Below are 21285 nucleotides of genomic sequence, written 5' to 3'. Positions count from 1 at the left end.
GTGGAACAGAAACAATGGTTTTTCTCCTAAGATTAATCACTGTAATAGATTTGAAAGTTCTTTCTCCTTATCTAACCTATTTGATTATCATATTGATGGAAAGACCAAAGAGATCGGGTAATGGATTGGCAGAGAAATGATGAATTCACCTGACATAAATATTGTTACTTACTTCAACCAAGCCATTCATCTAATGATAAGCACATAAAACACAAATTTGACTTGCTTAAAATCTTCCCGTGGCCTTCCACCTTTTCAGTACTACATCCAATCTCTTAAGGGTGGCATACAAAGCTTTTCAGACCCACCCTAGCCCTCTCCCTCCACCTGTCTCTCACTATTGCCTATATGTACCTCATGCTCCAGCCAAGCCATCCTGGTTTGGAGCTCTGATTTCTAAATCTCTGTTGTGTCTGCCTGAAATGCCCTTCTTTTTCTTTATTCAATCTTCCCCTTATTCACTTGGCCTATTTCCACACATTCTTCAAGACTTGGCTCAGACATCACCTTCTTGAGGAAGTCAGGTTAACTGTGCTTAGTCTGAGCTTCCAGAGCCCTGCACAGCCCTCTCACAGCACTTGTCATACTGTTTCATGATAGCAGACCTATTCCTCCTCTCCCTCCACTGTTAGCTCCCTTGCAGACAAAGACCACATGGAATGGTTTGTTTGTATTTCGTTTTTAAGTTTAGCATTTCCTGTGCTTAGCATAGTGCTTAGCTTTCAAAATACTTTTGAGTGAAAGAATGAAATTTTCTTGCATAAAATGTGTTAAATGAAGAATATACAAATACTTTGAAGATAACATGTCTAATTAAAACAGATTTTTAAAAATCACTTTAGCTCTATGCCCTCTGAGCATACGCTGAGCAAAGGAATTTTCCAGTGAAGGTTCATGATTTGGTCAGTTGTAAGCTGCAAAGCTCCCCAACCGAAATTGACCTGCAAAATGACAATCTGTCCTGGCAACTGTTAGCAAATTCCCAGACACTCTACAGCCTAGAGTTAGAGTTGTTTCTAATTTTAAGCATCTAATTTAGAACACATGCTTCCTTGGCAACTGGACAGCAGATTTTTCAACCCACCTTTTCTCCATCCTGATGGGAGATGCAGACCTCAGGACCTGGGGGCACATTCTCCTTTTGCTCCAATTTATGAGTTTTGATTTCACCACCATTGGCTCTCAACTCATTCTACAAAATAAAAATAGTCTGTGAATTAAAAAAAAAAAATCACTCTTCTATTCTCTTCATAGCACATCTATTAAATAAACTTGGTATGTTAAAAAAGAAAATTCTTTTAAGAGGCCTCAGGTCAAATCAACCCCCTAATTCTTACAAGCAAAACCCATTAACTAGTGAAATGACAAAAGCAGCTTTGTGGACACATACCTCTGAGTTAAATAATTGTACACTAGTCTAAAACTGGATGCTCATTAGAATACAGACATATCAACACAGACACACACAGCAACAACCCCCAGCATACAATGTTCTTGTGATTCACTCTTCTAGCAGCAGAGCTTGTGGGAATGCAAAGCTTGTGAGTTTTATCAGAAAAGACCATTCTGGAGCAGGGGAAAGGAGATGCCAAGTGCCAATAATTAAGAAAATATACTGACCATATATATAAATGCCCGGCCTGGAAAGAGAGACAGGGATGATGTATACATATAAAAACTGAAATTATATTTAATGATATCATAAAACAACTATTTTTGGTGAGACATTCAAAAACATGGTTTTCGCATAAAATTCATACATTGCACTAAAGACATACCTATTCTACTTCTCATAACAGAGCCTCAACACAAAAAAGCAGGCATTAATACTGTCATAAGGAGGAAGCATAATCACATTTTTTCCTTGCAAAGAACACTTGGGGTCAAATGTTAAAATTAACTTTATCTACTAGATCCAAAGTCAATACAGAGGTAGATGAATATGGCCATTTCCTACCTTTAGTCTGCTAGTAAACTAATGCCTTTCTGTTCTCTGTGATTCTTTAGGCATGGGGTGGAAACTAGTAATTTACGGCCAAAGGGCCAACGAAGAGAGTATGAGTGTGACAGATTTATTATTCAGGTGTGGAGTTCCAGATTAAGGCACACAGCTCCAGAGGTGCGTCTATGAGGAGGAGCTGGCAGCCAGCACTGCAGAAGACAACAGTACAGCCCAACAACTCATTTCTGACCCCAACTCAAAGCCCAGCCTCTAGAATCACTGCCAGAAAGTGTGTGCCTTATTACAACCACTCTCTTGTAAGGGGCCTGAGAAATTCTTTTGGGATGAGATAAAAACGTACTTTTTACAAGAATTCCTAAAGACTTTTCAACTCTGAAAATTTACAGAGCAGAACTGCAATGCAGAAACTCCATTAGGAGTTTACAAAAAGGGTCACTGAACAGGTTTTTCCACTTAGGAGAGTCACCTGCTCAGAATGGTTACAGCAAGAGGGCATCGAGAAGCAGCAAAATCCTGTAACAAGAAAGAATTGAGCTCCACAGATTACCTATTTGCTGTATCTTCTAATCTGCCTTCTAAGAAAAGCCTAAATTTGCTTATTTTTCACAATCACAGTAAATAATGAGCTTGTGCACTTCGCTATTGATTTACACACATCATCTCTTCTTAAAAGTATAGTGAAAAAACAAGATGAGGAGCCGGCCCAGTGGCGCAGTGGTTACGTTTGAGCACTCTGCTTCAGCAGCCTGGGGTTCGCAGGTTCGAATCCCAGGCATGGACCTATCACCACTTATCAAGCCTCGCTGTAGAGGCATCCCATATAAAGTAGAGGAAGATTGGCATAGATGTTAGCTCAGACCCAATCTTCCTCACAAAAAAAAAAAAGAAAGAAAGAAAAAAATTTTAAAAATCAAGATGAAATTATTCATTGCCCAGAGACTTAGGCCGCCAATAACCAGAGAATGCACACTTAATAATGTGGGGGAAAGCAGGATCAACTCCTGGAATACACATTATGACTTCTATTAGGCACCAGTCCCAGTATGCCTGGGAACAAATAAAATTCATTACTATTCTTCCAACTTTGTTAAAAAATAGGACATCAAGAGATTAATGTGTGATTTGAAATCTTAGAATGAACAAATGTTTGAAAGATACATATATATGTATGTGTACATACAAATAAATGGCTTTTAAGATGTAACTTCAATTCAATTGTAAATTCAATTCAAAGCAGTTCTGTAGTGTCAACCTGCCAGTTAAACCCAGGAAAGTATAAAATGGAATGATCCTCCATTCTATTGAGAATACCAAATCTTTGTGCTTAGTGAGCATGACATCATCTTCCTGTCATTTCTCCCTCCTTTTCTTATCCACTATTCTATTTCTTTAGAAAATCATTACATCATAAGACGTAAAGATTAAGTAGACCATATAGTATATGATTTCATTTATATGAAATGTCCAGAATCGACAAATCCATCAAGACAGAAAGTGGGGACTTGGGAGTGACTGCACACGTATGGGGTTTCTTTTTGTGTGAGGGAAATGTTCTGAAATTAGACAGTAGTGATGGTTGCACAACCTTGTGAATATACTAAAAATCACTGAATTGCATACTTTACAATGGTGATTTGATGTCATGTGAATTATATATCCATAAAAAATTGCAAAGAAAACCCCACCCCACATTAATGTTGAATATATCTGATATTTCTTTCCAGTATTCTGCCTTTCTTCCCTCAAAAACAAAAATAATAAGTAGAAGAGATAGGAAAACTCTCAATGACATTACTGCATGGGAACATCACAAAAAAACAAGACGGGTGGGAATGAGGAAAGCAAAGTCAGGATTAGGACATGGTAAGGATTACGAATGAAGCTAGGGTAGGACTTCTATGAAAGGAGAATGGCTGGGGACCAGGAAAGGAGCCAGAGCTCACAGGCCAGGGTCCGGGAGACATTTCTGGTTCCACAGTCAGTGACCACTGGCTGGATGAGTGAATGAATGAATGATGCAGGACACATACTGTATAGTTGGTGGAACTGCTTTGTTTGGACACAGCTGCCTGGTACTTGGCCATTCGATCCTTTATAGAGGTGTCTGACAGGCGTGGGAACTCCAGATTTCGCCTACTCTCGCTTTTCTCTGAGTTGAATGCAGAAGATGACAACTGACCTGGAAGCATGCAAACAATGTGCTTTATTAGAAGGTAAGATGTGACTGGAATGGGTTCAAGATTCTAAATTTTGGGCTACTGTAATCTAATGTAATCAATTTCTTCTATTAAAACTACAAAGAAGGAAATCAGGAATATAACTGTTATTTATAAGGTAATATTCATTAACTTTCCCAACATTAAAATGAGAACGCTTGCCATAACTGAGTATTGTATATTTAAAATTTCTGGCTTATTTAAGATGTGAAAAAATTAGATCTCAATGCCACTTTAGTTTGCCTTTCTTTGATTACTAGGAGGCTGATGATTTTCCTGTTGGTTCATTTTATTTTCTGTGAAGTGCTTGTATATGCCCCCTGCAAAACACAATAATTCTGCTTTCAAGGTGTTATGTTACCACTGGTAATACAGGATAACTAAAATCGTGACTGGGGATACCGCCCATCCATGGGAGCCCTCCAGCCCCAGATGACTGTGGAGGCAAAACTGTTGGTGGTACTTCCCTTGTAGTCCCGCAGAGGTATTCCTTGGTTACCCAGGTTACCATTGACAAGGACGGATTGAAAACACAGAGAAGCTATTTGCAGAGAGCAACGACACTTGGGAATGGCTTGTATCTAACAGACTTCCTTTTAATTTGTGCCACTCTTCCTTTAGAAGCATTGGCTTTGAGGCCAAAAGGTACTGCTACTAATGAGTATTTCCTAGAGAACTTCACACACGTGGAACTCTCTGCTTACCTGGACCTACTTCCAAATCGTCCAGAGAATAGCTGTTTTCAGAGATCCTCCTTCCAACCGCACTTCGGCTTTTGGCCCCAAGAACCTGTTTGGAAAACAAAACCCAGAAATAAGCTTTGGATAGAAGATGGGAAATCTGGATGCAATGTTCAAAAAGGAGGCCTGCAAATCTCCTTTATAAACAAAATCCAGAAGTGATGAGACTTTATGTTAGTTTTTATATTGCACAGAATGTGTTTTTAGTATTATAAATATCAAGCACTACATATTCACAGGTGCCAGGGAAAAATACGTAACTCTATATAGGTAATGCTCTCTGCTAATGATCACTGCCTAACCAACTTAACCAGAAAACCTTGTAACTTAAACAGTCATTGGAGAGGAATCCTCATGTCCTCAGTGACAATGACATGTTCCCAAATTGCCAAGCTCTGATGGCAATATCTGCTATTTCCCTTCTCAGTCCCACTTTATCCCTGCTGTGGCTACCTTGATACATGTCTTCATCATCTTTTTCCTGGACTATTGAATTACCTTTCTCATTGGTTCTTCTACGCCTTCCAATCAAGTCTCTATGATGCTGCCATCACCCCAAGTAACACAAAGTAATTATCCCCCAAAATAGCACTATTGTTATTCATTGTGTCAAATGCACCCAGATAATACCTTTGCTTCATTTTTAGAAGCATATTCTTTGATCCTTTCTAAATATGACAATTTTGTAGTATCATTTTCTACAGAGAGAATAGAAATATGATATAGTCTTTTTTCTAATATGGTTGATTGAAATTTGTTTTTATTACTAATGGTTGGAATGCATAAAAAGAGAAACTTCACCACAGACATACTGGCTATTTTTATTATTGCTACTGCTTTGTGGCCTACAAACACAAGAATTCTGATAAATTTAAATTTGTGCACTACCATCTATTTTTTTTTAAGATTTTACTTTTTTTTCCCTTTTTCTCCCCAAAGCCCCCCAGTACATAGTTGTATATTCTTCGTTGTGGGTCCTTCTAATTGTGGCATGTGGGACGCCGCCTCAGCGTGGTTTGATGAGCAGTGTCATGTCCGCACCCAGGATTCGAACCAATGAAACACTGGGCCACCTGCAGCGGAGCACACGAACTTAACCACTCGGCCACGGGGTCAGCCCCCACTACCATCTATTTTTTAATTTAAAAATATATATTTTATGAGGCCAGCCCAGTGGCGCAGCGGTTAAGTTCGCACGTTCCACTTTGGCAGCCCGGGGTTTGCCAGTTCAGATCCTAGGTGCAGACATGGCACCGCTCATCAAGCCATGCTGTGGTAGGCGTCCCACATATAAAGTAGAGGAAGATGGGCATGAGTGTTAGCTCAGGGCCAGTCTTCCTCAGCAAAAAGAGGAAGATTGGTGCAGTTAGCTCAGGGCTAATCTTCCTCAAAAAAAAAAATATATATATACATTTTATTAATGTATATAATCATGAACAAACAGGATCTTTGGGACATTAAAGTAAGAACAAATGGCCAAAAAAAAAGTAATTATCCCAAGATATAAATCTATGTTACTTTCTCGTTCAAAATTCTTCAAGGATTCCTAATCACTCCTTGAATGAAATCTAAAGTGCTTAGTATGTCACAGAAGAGCAGTTCTAGATCTGGTCCCTCCCTACCCTCTCTGGGTATTCTCTTCCTCCTCTCCTCCCTTACTCTGGGAAAAAGCAAACTGTGAGGTCTATGATCTTGTAAATGAGTTCCCCTCCACTCGGGATTACCCCTTTTTATCCTTCTGTTGTGTAGCAAATCCCTGTTTCTTCAAGACTTAGTGTAGGGGCTGACCCCATGGCTGAGTGGTTAGGTTCGCGTGCTCTGCTGCAGGCAGCCCAGTGTTTCGTTGGTTCGAGTCCTGGGCACGGACATGGCGCTGCTCATCAAGCCACGCTGGGGCGGCGTCCCACATGTCACAACTGAAAGGACCCACAACGAAGAATGTACAACTATGTACCAGGGGGCTTTGGGGAGAAAAAGTAAAAAAATAAAATCTTTACAAAAAAAAAAAAAGACAGTGTAAGCTAAGAAATATTCCCTGTGCAAAGTCCGCACTACCTCTCCTACATAAATCTAAGCAGTCCTTCCTCTGTTCCTAAAGTACCTAGTCACACTGCCATTACAATGCTTATCAAATTGCTGTGGGTCCCTCTACTGGACTAGAATCTTATTGAAGGCAGAGACCATGTTTTAAGTTTATTTTTTAATAGAAAAGTGGACCACAGGCCAGCCTGGTGGCATAATGGTTAAGTTTGCATGCTCCACTTCAGCAGTCCCCAGTTTGCCAATTCAGATCCCAGGCGTGAGCCTACGCACAGCTCATTAAGCCACTCTGTGGTAGGCATACCACATACAAAATAGAGGAAGATGGGCACAGATGTCAGCTCAGGGCCAGTCTTCCTCAGCAAAAAGAGGATTGGTGGCAGATGTTAGCTCAGGGCCAATCTTCCTCAAAAAAAGAAAAAAGAAGAAGAAAAGAAAAGTAGACCATACAGATTTTTTGAATAAAGTATTTTGTAATTTCTGTAAATTACTACATTTATATCTCTCATATCTAGAGTAGATCTTTAAAGTTACAAATTACAATTTTTAAGTCTGGAAAAGTAACTTAAGAGAAAGCTACTTAGTGTCGCAGAATGTTCCCAGGCAGAGTACAGAGTTTGTCACTTTTATTCAGCTTGTAATGAGAGCCTTCAACCAGATCCTATCATTCAAATCTCTATTTCCATATAACCTAAGTAGGAAAGATATCTGAAAGCCAGTATGACAGGAGATAAGGGTAAAAGATTTAGCACCCTTTTGAATTCAACATTAGTAAATAATTATAAACCTTTAAGTTTAAAGGACTAAGCAACTCAACAGTAAAATTTAAGATAGTGAACTATCTTTTTTACGCCCCCCCCCCCCCCCCACCGTCTTGGAGATAGAAAACATACTACTTCAGAAATCAGAGCCAAGGACTGGTTTGCTTGTACCATACAAATAATAATATATTTTCTTGCAAATTCAATATATTTAATATAATTTATCTCCAGTCAGCTTTGCTATTTACATTATTAACTGGATCTGTTTTTAATAAAAACCAAAATAAGCTGTAGCAGCTCTAACCTTGCCACATCACACTCAGGTCAGCTGCACCAACATCAGCCACATGCCCATGACTTGCATGCGGCAACATATTCTTGCTCCTCCGGGAGCAACCCCCACCTGGAAATAAAGATCACTAGCCAAAGTGAAAACGTAAGTTTGGCAGGGTACTTTTCATCGACATTTTTTTGTTTTCAAAACATTTCTTACTTGCTGATTATTAAAGTAAAGGAAACTCCAAAGATTTGTTCCAAAAGCTGCTGCACTATAAGATAATCACTATAAGAATTAGAATTTTTAGGGCTCAAGAAGGTGGAAACCCTAGAAATACACTTTTTTTTTTTTTTTTTTTAACCAGAAGGGAAGGGGCTCTGCATGCCACAATCTGCAGAGTTCAGTTTTCTGTCTGTACTTGTCCTCACCTGTGAGGTCCCTGCACTGGTGTTACTAGCAGCAAGATCATTTAGAACCAGAACGTATGCCCTGCCAGGGCAGAGGAGTTCTTTGGTTTTAGATGCATAAAATTTCTCATCTTTGCTTTTTATTTAAACCTTTGGGTAAAATAAAGTAACAGCCCCTTTTTAAACAAAACAAAACAAAACAAAAACCTTCTGGTCCATGAGGGTATCAATATTATGAATTATCTTCTTTCAAGTGCTAAAGAAGTGAATGTGCAAAGCTATTTGGTCTTAGAGAAAAAGAGAGAGAAAGGTTTCTGGAAATTAAAATGACACTGACACTGGTTCTGAGGAGGAACACAGCTCTGAGATGAGACGGTTTTTAACGAGATCCCAGGCGAAGCACTAAGCATTTCTTTCAATACCTTTTCACCTCCAAACCACTCAAACATTAAGAATAACAAGCTCTCAAACGCATTTCCAAAAAACGTTATGATCCTCATTTTCCAAGTGGTATTCTGAGGTACAGGAAGAAGGAGGGGTTTCCTTCACCATTTCTCAAGGAAGCAGAGCAGCAGAGAAAGAAAAAAACCAGGATTCTGGTACGGAAATACTCTCCTATAATACATTTTTATCACATTTCAGCCCTTTTTACTCAAATGCCTAAGGGAGCCTTAATCATCAAAATCTGTTAAGAGAAGAGAGAAAAGACAAGACACTTCAAGACTTTCTGGAATTTCCTAAGGCTTGGCCTCACTCCACCCCCACAAGTCCTCCTTCCTGTCAGCTGACAGCAGTAACTCTCATTAGTGTGAACGTCTCTTAAATATTCTCTGTGAATCTATAAACGTGTACTAATAAGAAAATAAGACTTTGGGGCTTTTAGTCAGTAGTCCATAGAATTTCTTTTCTCTGGCAAATTTTTTAAAGAAATAGAGTAAGTTAGGTCTCAAATGACAAGGAAAAAGCAGGATTTCCTGCCGCCTGGACTCATATTTTCAAGAAAAATTCTCTTTAAAAGTTGATTCTCAACACTGTAATTTACTGAAAGCCTCCCATCTCTCTTAGCCACTTCCTCCAACGTTTCAACTTTAACCTTCCTTCAGACTCTCTCATCTCTCCAAAGTCAAAGGTGGCGGGAGGATGACTTTTAGGGAAAAATGGGACTTTGCTGAACTATGCATGGGGATCATAGGGTGTAGACAAAACCTGGCCTTAATTTCTTAAAGAATTAAGAGAGAAACATTTCCTTCTCCAGAGACCCTCTTAGAAAAAATAGAACTCATTTAAGTAAAACAATACACACAGAAGGAGGATTTATTTCCAGCTGGTGGGATTTCTCTACATTTTCTGTATTTCTAAGTGTTCTACAAAAACTATATTTTACTCTTACAACTAGGAAAAAAAGGAAGGAGAGGTGATACTTCGTATTTATTAAATTAATATAAACAGATAAAAATGATCAAACCAAATGCTGATGAGGTTCTCGGGAATTAAATACGTCTTTAGTTGTGCTACTGGTGTGTTAAAATAGTATAATCTTTGAGAACAAACTGAAAATATGTAAGAAAAATGTTTAATGAATTATATCTTTTGACCATGATACCATCACTTCAGTGACATAGCCCTCCAAAAACAACTAAAAACAAAATGTTTCTGCCAAGACACTCAAGAGTTTTTTTTATTAGGCTAGAAATAATCCAATTACTGGGGAATGATGAAACCATATAATGAAATGCCATATTGCCACAAAAGGGTAACTACATAAACTAGGAAGATACACAGGTAGGTCTGTATAAAAAAGACCAAACAAAAGATAAAGCAAACAAAACAGCACACAGTGAGCAAAACCATGTAAAAACTAATTATTCAATGGTAAGGATATCACTGTGCACAACTGGTGGAGATTGCTCTTTTTTCCCCAGTTTACTTGGCTTTTTCTTCTGGTTTACTCTGTGTGTGTGAGATTTTTCAGATGACTATTTAATTCACGTAAGAAAAACAAACCTCCCAAATCCTTGTTTCTAAGTGAAGAGTTTTAGTACAAATTTCTTGCATTCCAATTCATTTCTTCTCTTCATTGCCCTGATGTTTTATATACAGTTACAAGACTATAAAATGTGGGAAGAGGGAAGATAGAGAGCTAAAGTCTTTAAGAATACAGCTGTTGATATGTTCTAAATTTTTCGCGGTTTCCTTAGATTTCAAAGATATGCAAGGCCATGGCCAGTTGTTTTTATCCAATAAACAACTATTATAATATCCATGAAGATAGCGTTATATGGTGGAAGGGGTACTACACAATTTCAGTCCTTGTTCTGATATTAATTAGCCACATGACATTGGGCATATAAATTAACTTCTCTGATCTCAGCTGTTTCCATCTGTACAACAGGGATTTTAATATCCTAACTGCCTGAGGGCAGTAAGCTGGATTAAGTATCTCTTACAGTCCTTTATAGTTCCAGGATTTACGTCAACGATCTTGATAGAGATTTCTCGCTCACTGTAAGTCATCGATGAGTTAGACAGCTAGAGGAATCGACTAATATATTCAGCTGGATACACACCCATGTTGTCTAATCCAGGAGTGAGTCCAATAGCATGAAGACAAAGGTGGTGATATTTGGGGGGTAAATGAAGACTTTCTGGCCCCTCCAAACTTTAATGTAGACAACATTGATTAGAGAATGTTCCTAGAACCCTGACATTACTTTCCAACATGTTTTATTGTAATGAAACGGGCTAGAAACCAGTAAGTAGTTGGCATGAAAGTAAGCAGAAAAGGGATGACAGGTCTCCAGCTGGCACATCAAGGACAACCTCTAACAGTGAGAAAAATCAGAATTCCTCGAGTGGCATCTTTACACCTGGATCCATTATTATCTGACCACAAAAGACCAAAGAGTTACTAACCAAGGGTAAATAAAACAATTTATACTGGTATGAGGTCTTTACAAGAAATGATCCTCTATAGAAAGAAATCACTCAAAATAAGTCTGAGAGCAGTCTTATTTACATTTTGAAATTACAGAAGAAGCTATAAACTATAGGTGAATATAATAAGCAGCAAAAAATTAGTTTTAATAGGATATATGAGAAAGACCGCATTGACAGAAAAAGATAATTCTTGTGTTTATTTAATAAAACTAGTTATCCATATTTAAAGCATTACCAATGTATCTACTGGAGGCTTAATGTTGGGTCAACTCAAGATTTATGATTCACTGATAAGCAAATTAAAGATATACCCTTCTACATTAGGATGACTATATCAGACTCCACAGTGACGTTGACAGTTATTCAAATCCCTTTACTTCCTAAGTCCATGTTAAAATTATGACTTGGGGCTGGCTCCGTGGCCGAGTGGTTAAGTTCGCGCGCTCCGCTGCAGGCAGCCCAGTGTTTTGTTGGTTCGAATCCTGGGCGCGGACATGGCACTGCTCATCAAACCACGCTGAGGCAGCATCCCACATGCCACAACTAGAAGGACCCACAACGAAGAATATACAACTATATACCAGGGGGCTTTGGGGAGAAAAAGGAAAAAAATAAAACCTTAAAAAAATAAAATAAAATAAATAAAATTATGACTGAAAAATATGCAATTAATACCAATTATGAACATCCTCAGAACTGTCTTCTTCTAGGACTATAATTCCAAATAATTTTATTAAAGATATTAAGAAAGCATAAGAAAACTCTTATGAAGATAACATTAAGAAGATAAAGGAACACATGTAGTTATTAATCAAAGAGGAGAAAATAAAATCTCATGGATAATTTTATAAGAATGTAGGGATTCCCTATGGACACCTACCCGTTCTTTGAGAAGGCAAATATAAATTGTTTCTTTGATGCAGATTATGGATGGGTTGGCCATGGCTAAAATTTCTGATGAACACAGATCAGACTTTAGCTTGGTTGCCTTATCTTCTCAAGGACTCACTCCACTACACCAACACATATACACTGTTAGGTACCACTGTTACGCAAAGCTCAACAAAGACCAAGTGTCACTTCCAGGAACTTACAAGAAGAAAACCACAAAAATGCTGAACGGGTTGAAGAAGGATGGTATTACTCTCATACTAACAAGTGCAGCTTTTGTTGGCATTTTGATGCTAGCCATTCGTATAATGATCCCGGTGATAAGAGGAACAGAAATTCTAAGGGAATTTCAAGGGTTTAGGAGAGACATAGCTAACAAGTGAAAAGTGGGATGGGACAAAGGAAACTTCCACTTTTACTTTAGATTCTTCTATTTTAGCTGAATCTACTGTTTTATCTTTGTAATATAAAGCAAGTTAACACAATTAAAATATGAATAACTGGAGGCATTAAAACATACCATGGAATAATGGGGAAAAAAAGGGAGAAAGAAAAAAACGTCTTTTCTAAACAGTTTTAATTCTATTCACTTATGGACAAAGTTATCATTACCTTCTCATTACTATCTCTTATCCTTTGTTAGTCCCCAAAGAGTGAGAAAGTGAGTGTGTTTTAGGAAAGAGGGATTTTTGGTGAGGAGGTATTCTCTCTTCTCTTTCCTCTTTTCTTTCTTTTCTTTGAGGAAGATTAGCCCTGAGCTAACACCTGCTGCCAATCCTCCTCTTTTTGCTGAGGAAGACTGGCCCTGAGCTAACATCCTTGCCCATCTTCCTCTATTTTATGCAGGACACCTGCCACAGCATGGCTTGACAAGCCGTGCATAGGTCCGAACCTGGGATTCGAACTGGTGAAACCCGGGCCACCGGGTTGGAATGTGGAATGTGCGAACTTAACCACTACACCACCAGGCCAGCCCCTCCTCTTTTCATTACCTAACTCCTCTCCTAGACGATGGAAACACTGCATGGAAGAAGCAGTAGTCAGCACCTGTGCAAAAGAATCAAGGGATATCCATATTCCAGCCTTATTTTCTTGCATTACATCTAACTGGGTCAATCTTCACCCAAAGAAAAGACAATAATTTAAATAAGTTATGAAGGAACAAATATACCATCCAAATATTTGGTCTTTATTCTACTGTTCAAGAATTTGTGTGAAACAAATATGTTAGGAACCAAACAGAAAGAACTGAGCCTTAAGGAGCCTGTCATATGCTCCCTACATTGCTTGGTCACTCCTGGGCGTGAAACAGTTACTTAGTTTTTGAATAACCACATCTTGGCTTTTAAAGATTATAGATTCAAATGTCAATATGATGATAACTGAACTCTGGTTATAACTAGTTGATCAGCTATCATAAAAGGATGCCCAGAATAGTTACCTCAGCTACCTAAAACCCAGATCAACATATACTTGAAGTTAGGGATGTTGACCCACATTCAGTATATGTCACTGGGAGGTTTCTTTTTCCTAGTAATGATGATATGTTACATTAACTCATCCACTGTTCATTCACTCATAGGAAGTAGAACCATCATGTTCAACTAAATCATCTAAACTGAATAACCTGTCTATTCACCAAAGGTAGAAAATAAGTGAAGAATAACTTTTATTGATTCTTATTATTTATATGTTGAATTCTAAGCTTCTTTTCTTCCTTTTATTAAATAAACACTAAGAGTCAAGTCATTGTGCTGACCACTGGGGGAGAAAATATCATTACCTTGAAAGAAATTATAGACTGAAGGGTACAAAATTATATATAACTATTAAAGGAAGCATGATATAAGTGTCCAAAGAGAAGTAAAAAGAAAATTCTACAGGAGAGTGAGGAGGGTTAATTCATTTGGGAGAAAATGAGGTAAGGCCTCACAGTCTTAATAGATCTTAAGGAGTGAGATTTCAAAAGGTAGCAATTGGGAGACAGGCATGAATACTTTAGAGAATGAGGAGTAATCCAGGGTTTGAGTATAAGATTGGCTATGAGAGTGGAAAGGTAGGCTGCGCTCAGACTGCGGAAAACCCAAACATTAAATATGGATTAGTTTGAGGCATCAAATTTTCTGATCAAGAGAGTAACATAATTTACAACTACATTTAAAAAAATAAATAGCAACAGTGTGGAGGATGGATGGGAAGAGAGAAATGAAAGGCCAATGGGGAGGTTCAGGATAGAATGGCCCATACCTGAGAGAGGTATAGAGGGCAGACTTATTTAGATAGCTTAGTAAGTGATTGACTGGGAAGAGGAGGCAGGCAGAAGGAAGAACTGATTCCAAGCTTTACAGACTAGGAGATTTGGTGAATGATGATGCATTAATGGACACCAGGGGTAAGGCAGGTTTTGGCTGGAAAGATAATGGGTTCTTTTTTAGCCTTCTTGAATTTGAATGCCTAAGGGATATTCACAGAGATGTCTGATCTGCAGGCAACCAGAAAAGTATGGAGCTGAAGTTTGGGTTAAGAGTTCAGGATTAGAATCTATTTTGGGAATTCATCTCTTGGAGTCATGGAAAGAGATAAGATTACACAGGGAGAGAGGAAAAAACAGGAGCGCAGAGATCAGGAAGATAAGAGGACAAGAACAGAAACCATCTCAGACAAGTAGCAGAGAGACTAAGAAAAGTGGAGCTCAAACCACTTAACTGTGTCCCCTGTAAAAAACTGATAAAAAGATTTCCGAGGACATGACATTAGACCATGTATTTCTGTTATCCCGTGGTCCCTGACCTGGCTTAGCTAATTAGTTGAGATTCCATCTAGTTCTCTAAAATTCAATTATGGAACCAAAGACTCACATGATTTGTACCTAATATAGTCATTTGTCTCACTGAAGTACTAATTTGTTAGCTCTGAAGTATATATTCCTACTTGTATACTCTTGCTCCTAAAAGGAATCCTAGTGTCCCTACCATATTTCTTAGAGCTTCCTTCCAAAGATCCAATTATGCAACTCCTTGATTAAAGCGTTATCCATGATAAAGCTGAAATTTGGTAACAATAACCGTAACCTAGTTTCAAACTGATTAGTTATTCCTTAACCTAAAGTAGATAAAATGGTTTTTTAACGGTTTTATTGAAATACCAGACAAAACTTTTTAAAGTAATCTAGACTATTTCCAACATGGATAATGATGTTTAGAAACAGCTATAAAACAAGAGCAGCTGTGTTTTACACTTCCTAAGCAGTCCATTAAGTGACAAATGACTATTTAATCAGGAAGTTTAAAAAGGTGCCGAAAAAGTCCAGGTCAGTGTTAGAACCTCCCCCATCTTCCGACACTGTTAGCAATCAGGCTGCCCAGTACCATCAGAGATCTAGTAGGCTCTTTCTTTGTACGAGGGGTTTTTCTTCATTCTGACTGGCCACAAAGAGATAGGCTTGTTCTGACCCATCTCTCACCAGACATTTATGAGAAAAAAAGTCTCTCACTAGATCCTTACACATAATCAGCATTTTTGTTTGCTGCAGTCCCAGTCATTTCCTACCTTAGGCCAGTTTTGACATGCACCAGCCTTTTGCACTGAATCCACATTGTGCCTGCTGGCATGACATCAGCTGTCCTGCCCCTAACAGGGTCTGTGAGAAGGAGACTTACAATGGCGCTTTGAGTCACAACAAAGCCCCTTCCTCTCTATTTAGGATTTCTGACATTTTTTTCCTTCCATTTAAAATTCTTCTTCCCATAAAAAAAAAAAAAAATTTTTTTTTTTTTATTAAGACCATAAAGGGGAAAGAGGGAGTTGGCAGGCCTGAGAGGACTAAAAATTCAGAGAGATGAGAGTTTAAGAAAAGTCACAAAACTGCTTTGTGGTTGCAACTTTTGCCAACTGGTTTCAGTGTTAAAATAGAGATAAAACTCATGCACAGAAAAGGGTTCTAGGTTTGCAAAACTTTAAAAATTCTTTCTACATCCTCAATTAGATGATCCTTAAACACTCAAGAACTTTTCTGGGCAGGAAAGCTGCACGCAGTTTGAGTTAAGGGAAGAGACTAAGCCCCACCAAACGTAACTGAGGATTATAGGATGAGTTACCTAATTTTCATCTCAGAAAGAATGCTTCAAACCATTACTTCGCAAATGTAGGGATTTGGGCCACATATTTAGCTTTAAAAATTCAGCTTTCCCATCTAGATGGAATCTAGAGTAAACGATAGCTTTGCTTCCCGGCAGATCTGTTTATTTCATTATAATGACTGCTGTAACAAACCATCCCCATGTACAAAGCCAGCTATGCAGGAAAGTATGAGAAAATTGGAAAAATTTACCAGTTCTGCAGCCCTTGGATTGTTTTATAAGTCACCAGCATATGTAACTCATTTTCTAGTTAAGTAATTCCCTTTGGGGACCTGGTCTGCAATCCACACGAAGGATCAAATTTCATTAGCAGTTGTAGGAAAATGCAACCCTGTGGCATTTGCAAGTCAAAACTCCTGAAGGCTACAGGCTAGTCTGGCTATCTTCATTGATTTTTCCTGGGAGAGGATTTTAGCTGATAGAAAACATTTGTTGGAAGGCACAGATGAGGAAGTTGAGAAGAAGAGAAGGGATTCAGCTAGCAAAGAGACAACTAAGCCTCAGTCTTAACGTTAAACTCTGGCCTTAACACTCAGCCTGCAGCTGTGTCCAAGTGGAGAGAGATTCAGCAGTAATTCCACCCCCTCAAAGCTACAAACGACAAAAGGCACAGGAAGACAAATTAAAAGGGCAAGTGTACAAAAACACACAATCCAATCGGCATCAAACTCTCTTCATTTCTAGATATCAACCTGAATCCCAGTGTACACATGATTTCACAGGAAATTGGGTCAGAGACTCATAAATCTTAGCATCTAGGTAAAGAATTCGACACTTGTAATTAACTTATTTAACTTGAATCCAAAGACGAACTGACCACATGTTCGCCACTACTCAAACTATCCAGATTAGAAAAACAGCTATGTTTAGTTACTGGAATTGGCGTTCTCGAATTCTAAACCCGGCCAGTCCTTACCTTGGTTTGAGTTGGTTCACCTTTCTCAAACATCATCTTCAGCCTGTTCAGCGGAACATTGTATTTCTCAATTTTGTTGGCAGCTTCTGTGTTTTCACTGATTTCAGGTTTTCCTCCTTCATGCCTGGATTCTCCTAGACAATTTTCCATTTTTTTGCTTTCTGTTGAGTGGTCTTTAAGGTGCTCACTGTCCTCGAGGCGGGGATGCGGATACTGTATAGGGGCTTCAGGAGGTGATCCGAGTCTAGGTCTGGGGTGGGCTCGTTCCTCTCGGTCGGCTTCAGCCCCAGAGGCAGAGTTGCTTGCCCGTTCAGCAGGAGGACGGCTGCCTCCGTGCCTGACCTCAGCGCTGCAGTTTTGCAGGGACTCTGTGGGAGACTCTGCTTCCAGCACTGGGTTCTCCCACTTCTTCTTTAACACAGTTAGGTTTCCCCGTCTAAAGTGCTGGGGGAGAGTTTCAGTGTTCTACAAGAACAAGAAGTAAATGCCAGTTATAACTTGCCTGCTGAAATATTCAAACATGTTGTTCTTTGCAAAATGAAAGTTAAAACTCCAAGCTGCTCCTGGTCCACTGGCGTTTCAGACAGACAGCTGGGAACAGTTACAGCCTTGCCACATGGAGAACGCACCCACCCCAGGAGAGGGAGAGGGGAAGAGAGAAAAAGTCAGGAGCTCAAGCAGGAAGTGATAAAACAGGATAGCCTTATAAGGACAAAATGAGAAGAAGGGAGAGCCCAGATCTAATGATAGTTACATTGGAGACAAGGGATTTTCATCCAAAAATTAATGAGGAAAACAAGAAAGAAAAAGCAAAATACTAGGTACTTTAAACACTGTAAATATGCATTAATAAAAGTTCATCATTACATGCCACAAAATTACATGGTGTATCCTGTTTTTTTTTCTTTTAAATAAAACAAAGATACAGTATATACAGTATAGCAGAAACTACACAATACCAATAATTATGTATAGAAGCATCAAGGATTGAAACTATTTGTAAAAATTTAAAGAAGTCACCAGACTTTTACATGTATTTGCATAAATATTTCATCATATCCGATAATTTACATGCATATGAACAGCCAGATTTTATTTTTACCTAAGAACCTAATTCTCTCTTTTTCCTGCTCTTCTCTATACATTTGTCCATGTATAAACTCTCAGTTAACAGAAAATTCACTACTTTATAGATCCTTTGGTTGAAAAATATGTAGGCTGCATATGAAATACCACTACCCATTCTCTTGATTGAAGAAAACATTTACAAATCTAAGAGAGGTCACTTTCACCTGGGTTAAAATGGAATTAATTTACACATATAAGACAGATTGAAAACAACCTGGCAATTGTGACGGTTGTTTGACACTAAAGAAAATATGCTTGATGAAGTTAAATTCAATGTCCTGTACTTTGAAAGTACTCCTTAATAAATTGAGCAGCACTACCTTCCCCAGAAACCACGAACTCCAATACCTGCTTGCCTTCCATTCCTGTAGTCTGTGACTCACCGGTTTTTCAACGAAGAAAGAAAGGACAAACCACCTAGGACTGAAGACTTCGGGGAATTAAACAGGATTAGCAGCTATATTGGGAATTAAGTCTCTCACCCTATTACTCTTCTGAATGCACTCTGAGAGCCACTTCATCAAGTAGCATCAAGGCTTAAAAAAAAGTTACAGAAGAACAACTGCTTGATTTTAGTGTTTAAATCTTTGCTGACTAGATGTTTTGTTGGAGGAAAAGCATGTATGCATCAGAGACAGAAGAAACATGAAAAGTTTTCTTGTTGGAAAAGAGAGAATGAAAACACAGCTCCGGAAGCGGGCACTACCCTAACTGCCAGCAGCAGTCCCAGCTCTGTGCTACCTCCTGCCACACAACGGGGATGAGTCATCTGGGTCTCCGGCTTCACCTGCCCTGCCCTTGCCCTGCCCAAACAGGAGCCCTGAGAATCTAGTGGCATTTTACCTTGGTAACTGGACGCTACTTTTCTCAGAGACAGATCATGTGATCGAAGTATATTTATTGACATGGAAAGATGCTTATAAGATACTTCCGAGTGAAAAAAGCAAATTATAAGACAGCATGACCCCATTTTATAATATACATATATATTTCTAAATATAAGCATAGAAAAGTAGTTGAGTACAACCAGCAAGACCACAACTAGAATAGACAACTACGGACTGGAGGGCTTTGGGGAGAGGAAGGAAAACAACCACAAAAAAACAAAAAAAAAAAGGAAACTGTGTGGTCTGACGGCATTTAAGGCCCCACACCCTCAAATCACTGCGGGCGGCACTACCCAGTCCATGCCAGCTGTCCAGGTCTTTAGGACGCGAGGCAAGCAAAGATGGGGAAGAAGCAGTGGCTACAGTCTTTCTGGGGAAGAAAGAGAAGCGGGAAGGCACAGAACAAAAGCGATAACTAAAAGCAGTTTGGGCAGCACAGTGAAGAGTACTGAACTGAGACAGCCTGGGTTATCAGTGGATAATGGATTTTGAGCCCCTATATTTTCTTCCCTTTCTTTGTCTGTACTTTCTACAATGAACATGTATTACTTGTAAAATCCAGCTCTACCCAGCCAAGTGACCTTGGGCAAGTTTCCTAATTTCTGAAACTACCATACAGGGCTATCATGGAGAATAAATGAGACTGTACTAAAACATGTAGTGTAGTATTTGACATAAATAGGCACCTGATAAGTGGTGACAATTATTACTAAATGGGTGGCCCTCCCTATTCCTCCAGCCACACCTCACAATGGTGATCAACCACAGTACCCAGTCATCTCCCAAATCCTGAACTTGGGTTACGGTCGCTGATCGTTCTTTCTACTCTTCCTTTAGTCTCTACTGTTCCAAAGTGGGGGTGAGGGCACAAAATAAGGTGAAATTCTAGACAGTGTCATTTGTATCGAGGTTTTAACTTTTTCCCAAGTATTTCCTAGAATAAGGCAGTGGAAAGTCAAGGAGGCTGCAACTTTGCAAGGGCCTCATTAGTCGCTACACTATGACAGCGTCCTTTCTCAAGTGACATCCAGCATGCTGTTCATTCTACCCAGCACGGCTGAGAATCATGGCAGATGTTGCCTCTGGACCATAACTGGCTGCCTGAATCCAGATCAAGCACACCCAGGAGATGCAGGAGAACTCGACTTGGACCTGGGATGAGGCCCAGTTCTGTCATTCTGATATGTATGACCTTGGACAAGTCCCTTCCTTTCTTTGGGTCTCAGTTTTTCCACCTGCGAAACAAAGAGGCTGGGTCAAATGGGCTTTAATGCTGAAATCTTGGCAGGGGAATCTTCATCTTAAAAGTAGGAGGATGTTTGGTAGGATACAGCCGTGGGGTTGGAAACATGGTCTACCTGGATGTACAGCCTCCAAAGAACGGAAGAAATTCTCAGAAAAGTGGTATCCAGTCCTTATGGAGATGGGTGACCAAACAGCACAGATCTCAAGAAGTGGAATATTCCATGCTTGAAAGGAACCTGAAAATATAACTGCTAGTGGTAGTAAGGGTCTATGTTACTGTGTCCTGGGTGTAAGTGGAAGAAGAGAAAAGGAGGAGTAGACCTCTCGGAATCCAGGCTATCACGTAACTCGATCCCACTATTTCCTAAAGGAATAAATTTACCCACTTGCTCCTGAATATTTCTCTAACTTGCTTTCTACGGTAGAAGGTAAGATTCTTTCACATGGTCAGTCACTTCTATAAGTTGATATAAACATTTCTTCCTGTTCTTCAGGAGACAATCCGGACTTCTTACAAGTCTACTGGATCTTAAAAGCAACCCTCTGTCATTAGTGGAAAAACTGGTGAGATTTGAGTAAAGTCTGTAGTTTAGTTAATAGCATTGCACCAATGTTAATTTCTTAGTTTTGATAAATGTACCATAGTTATGTAAGATGTTAACACAAGGGGAAGCTAGGGGGAGGTATATGGGAACTCTCTGTACTATCTTAGTAACTCCACTGTAAATCCAAAATTAT

General features: G+C 39.1%; 1 protein-coding gene across 3 annotated transcripts in view; it reads right to left on the bottom strand.

Annotated features, from left to right (window-relative positions):
* The window catches only part of LIMA1 (LIM domain and actin binding 1), a 79299-nt gene that overhangs the window by 15006 nt on the left and 43008 nt on the right, over positions 1–21285 (bottom strand). For all 3 annotated transcript variants that reach the window (XM_046669295.1, XM_046669313.1, XM_046669303.1), the window contains exons 4-7: positions 17288–17752; positions 4884–4968; positions 3994–4142; positions 1085–1192 (exon numbers count right to left, since the gene is read on the bottom strand). In XM_046669295.1, coding sequence (XP_046525251.1) covers positions 1085–1192; positions 3994–4142; positions 4884–4968; positions 17288–17752 — 807 coding nt within the window. The remainder of the gene's footprint in view (positions 1–1084; positions 1193–3993; positions 4143–4883; positions 4969–17287; positions 17753–21285) is intronic.

Source organism: Equus quagga, chromosome 1, assembly GCF_021613505.1.
Source record: "Equus quagga isolate Etosha38 chromosome 1, UCLA_HA_Equagga_1.0, whole genome shotgun sequence".
Lineage (NCBI taxonomy): Eukaryota > Metazoa > Chordata > Mammalia > Perissodactyla > Equidae > Equus > Equus quagga.
Note: the sequence above shows the minus strand (reverse complement) of the source record. Positions and strands in the feature narration are given on the sequence as shown.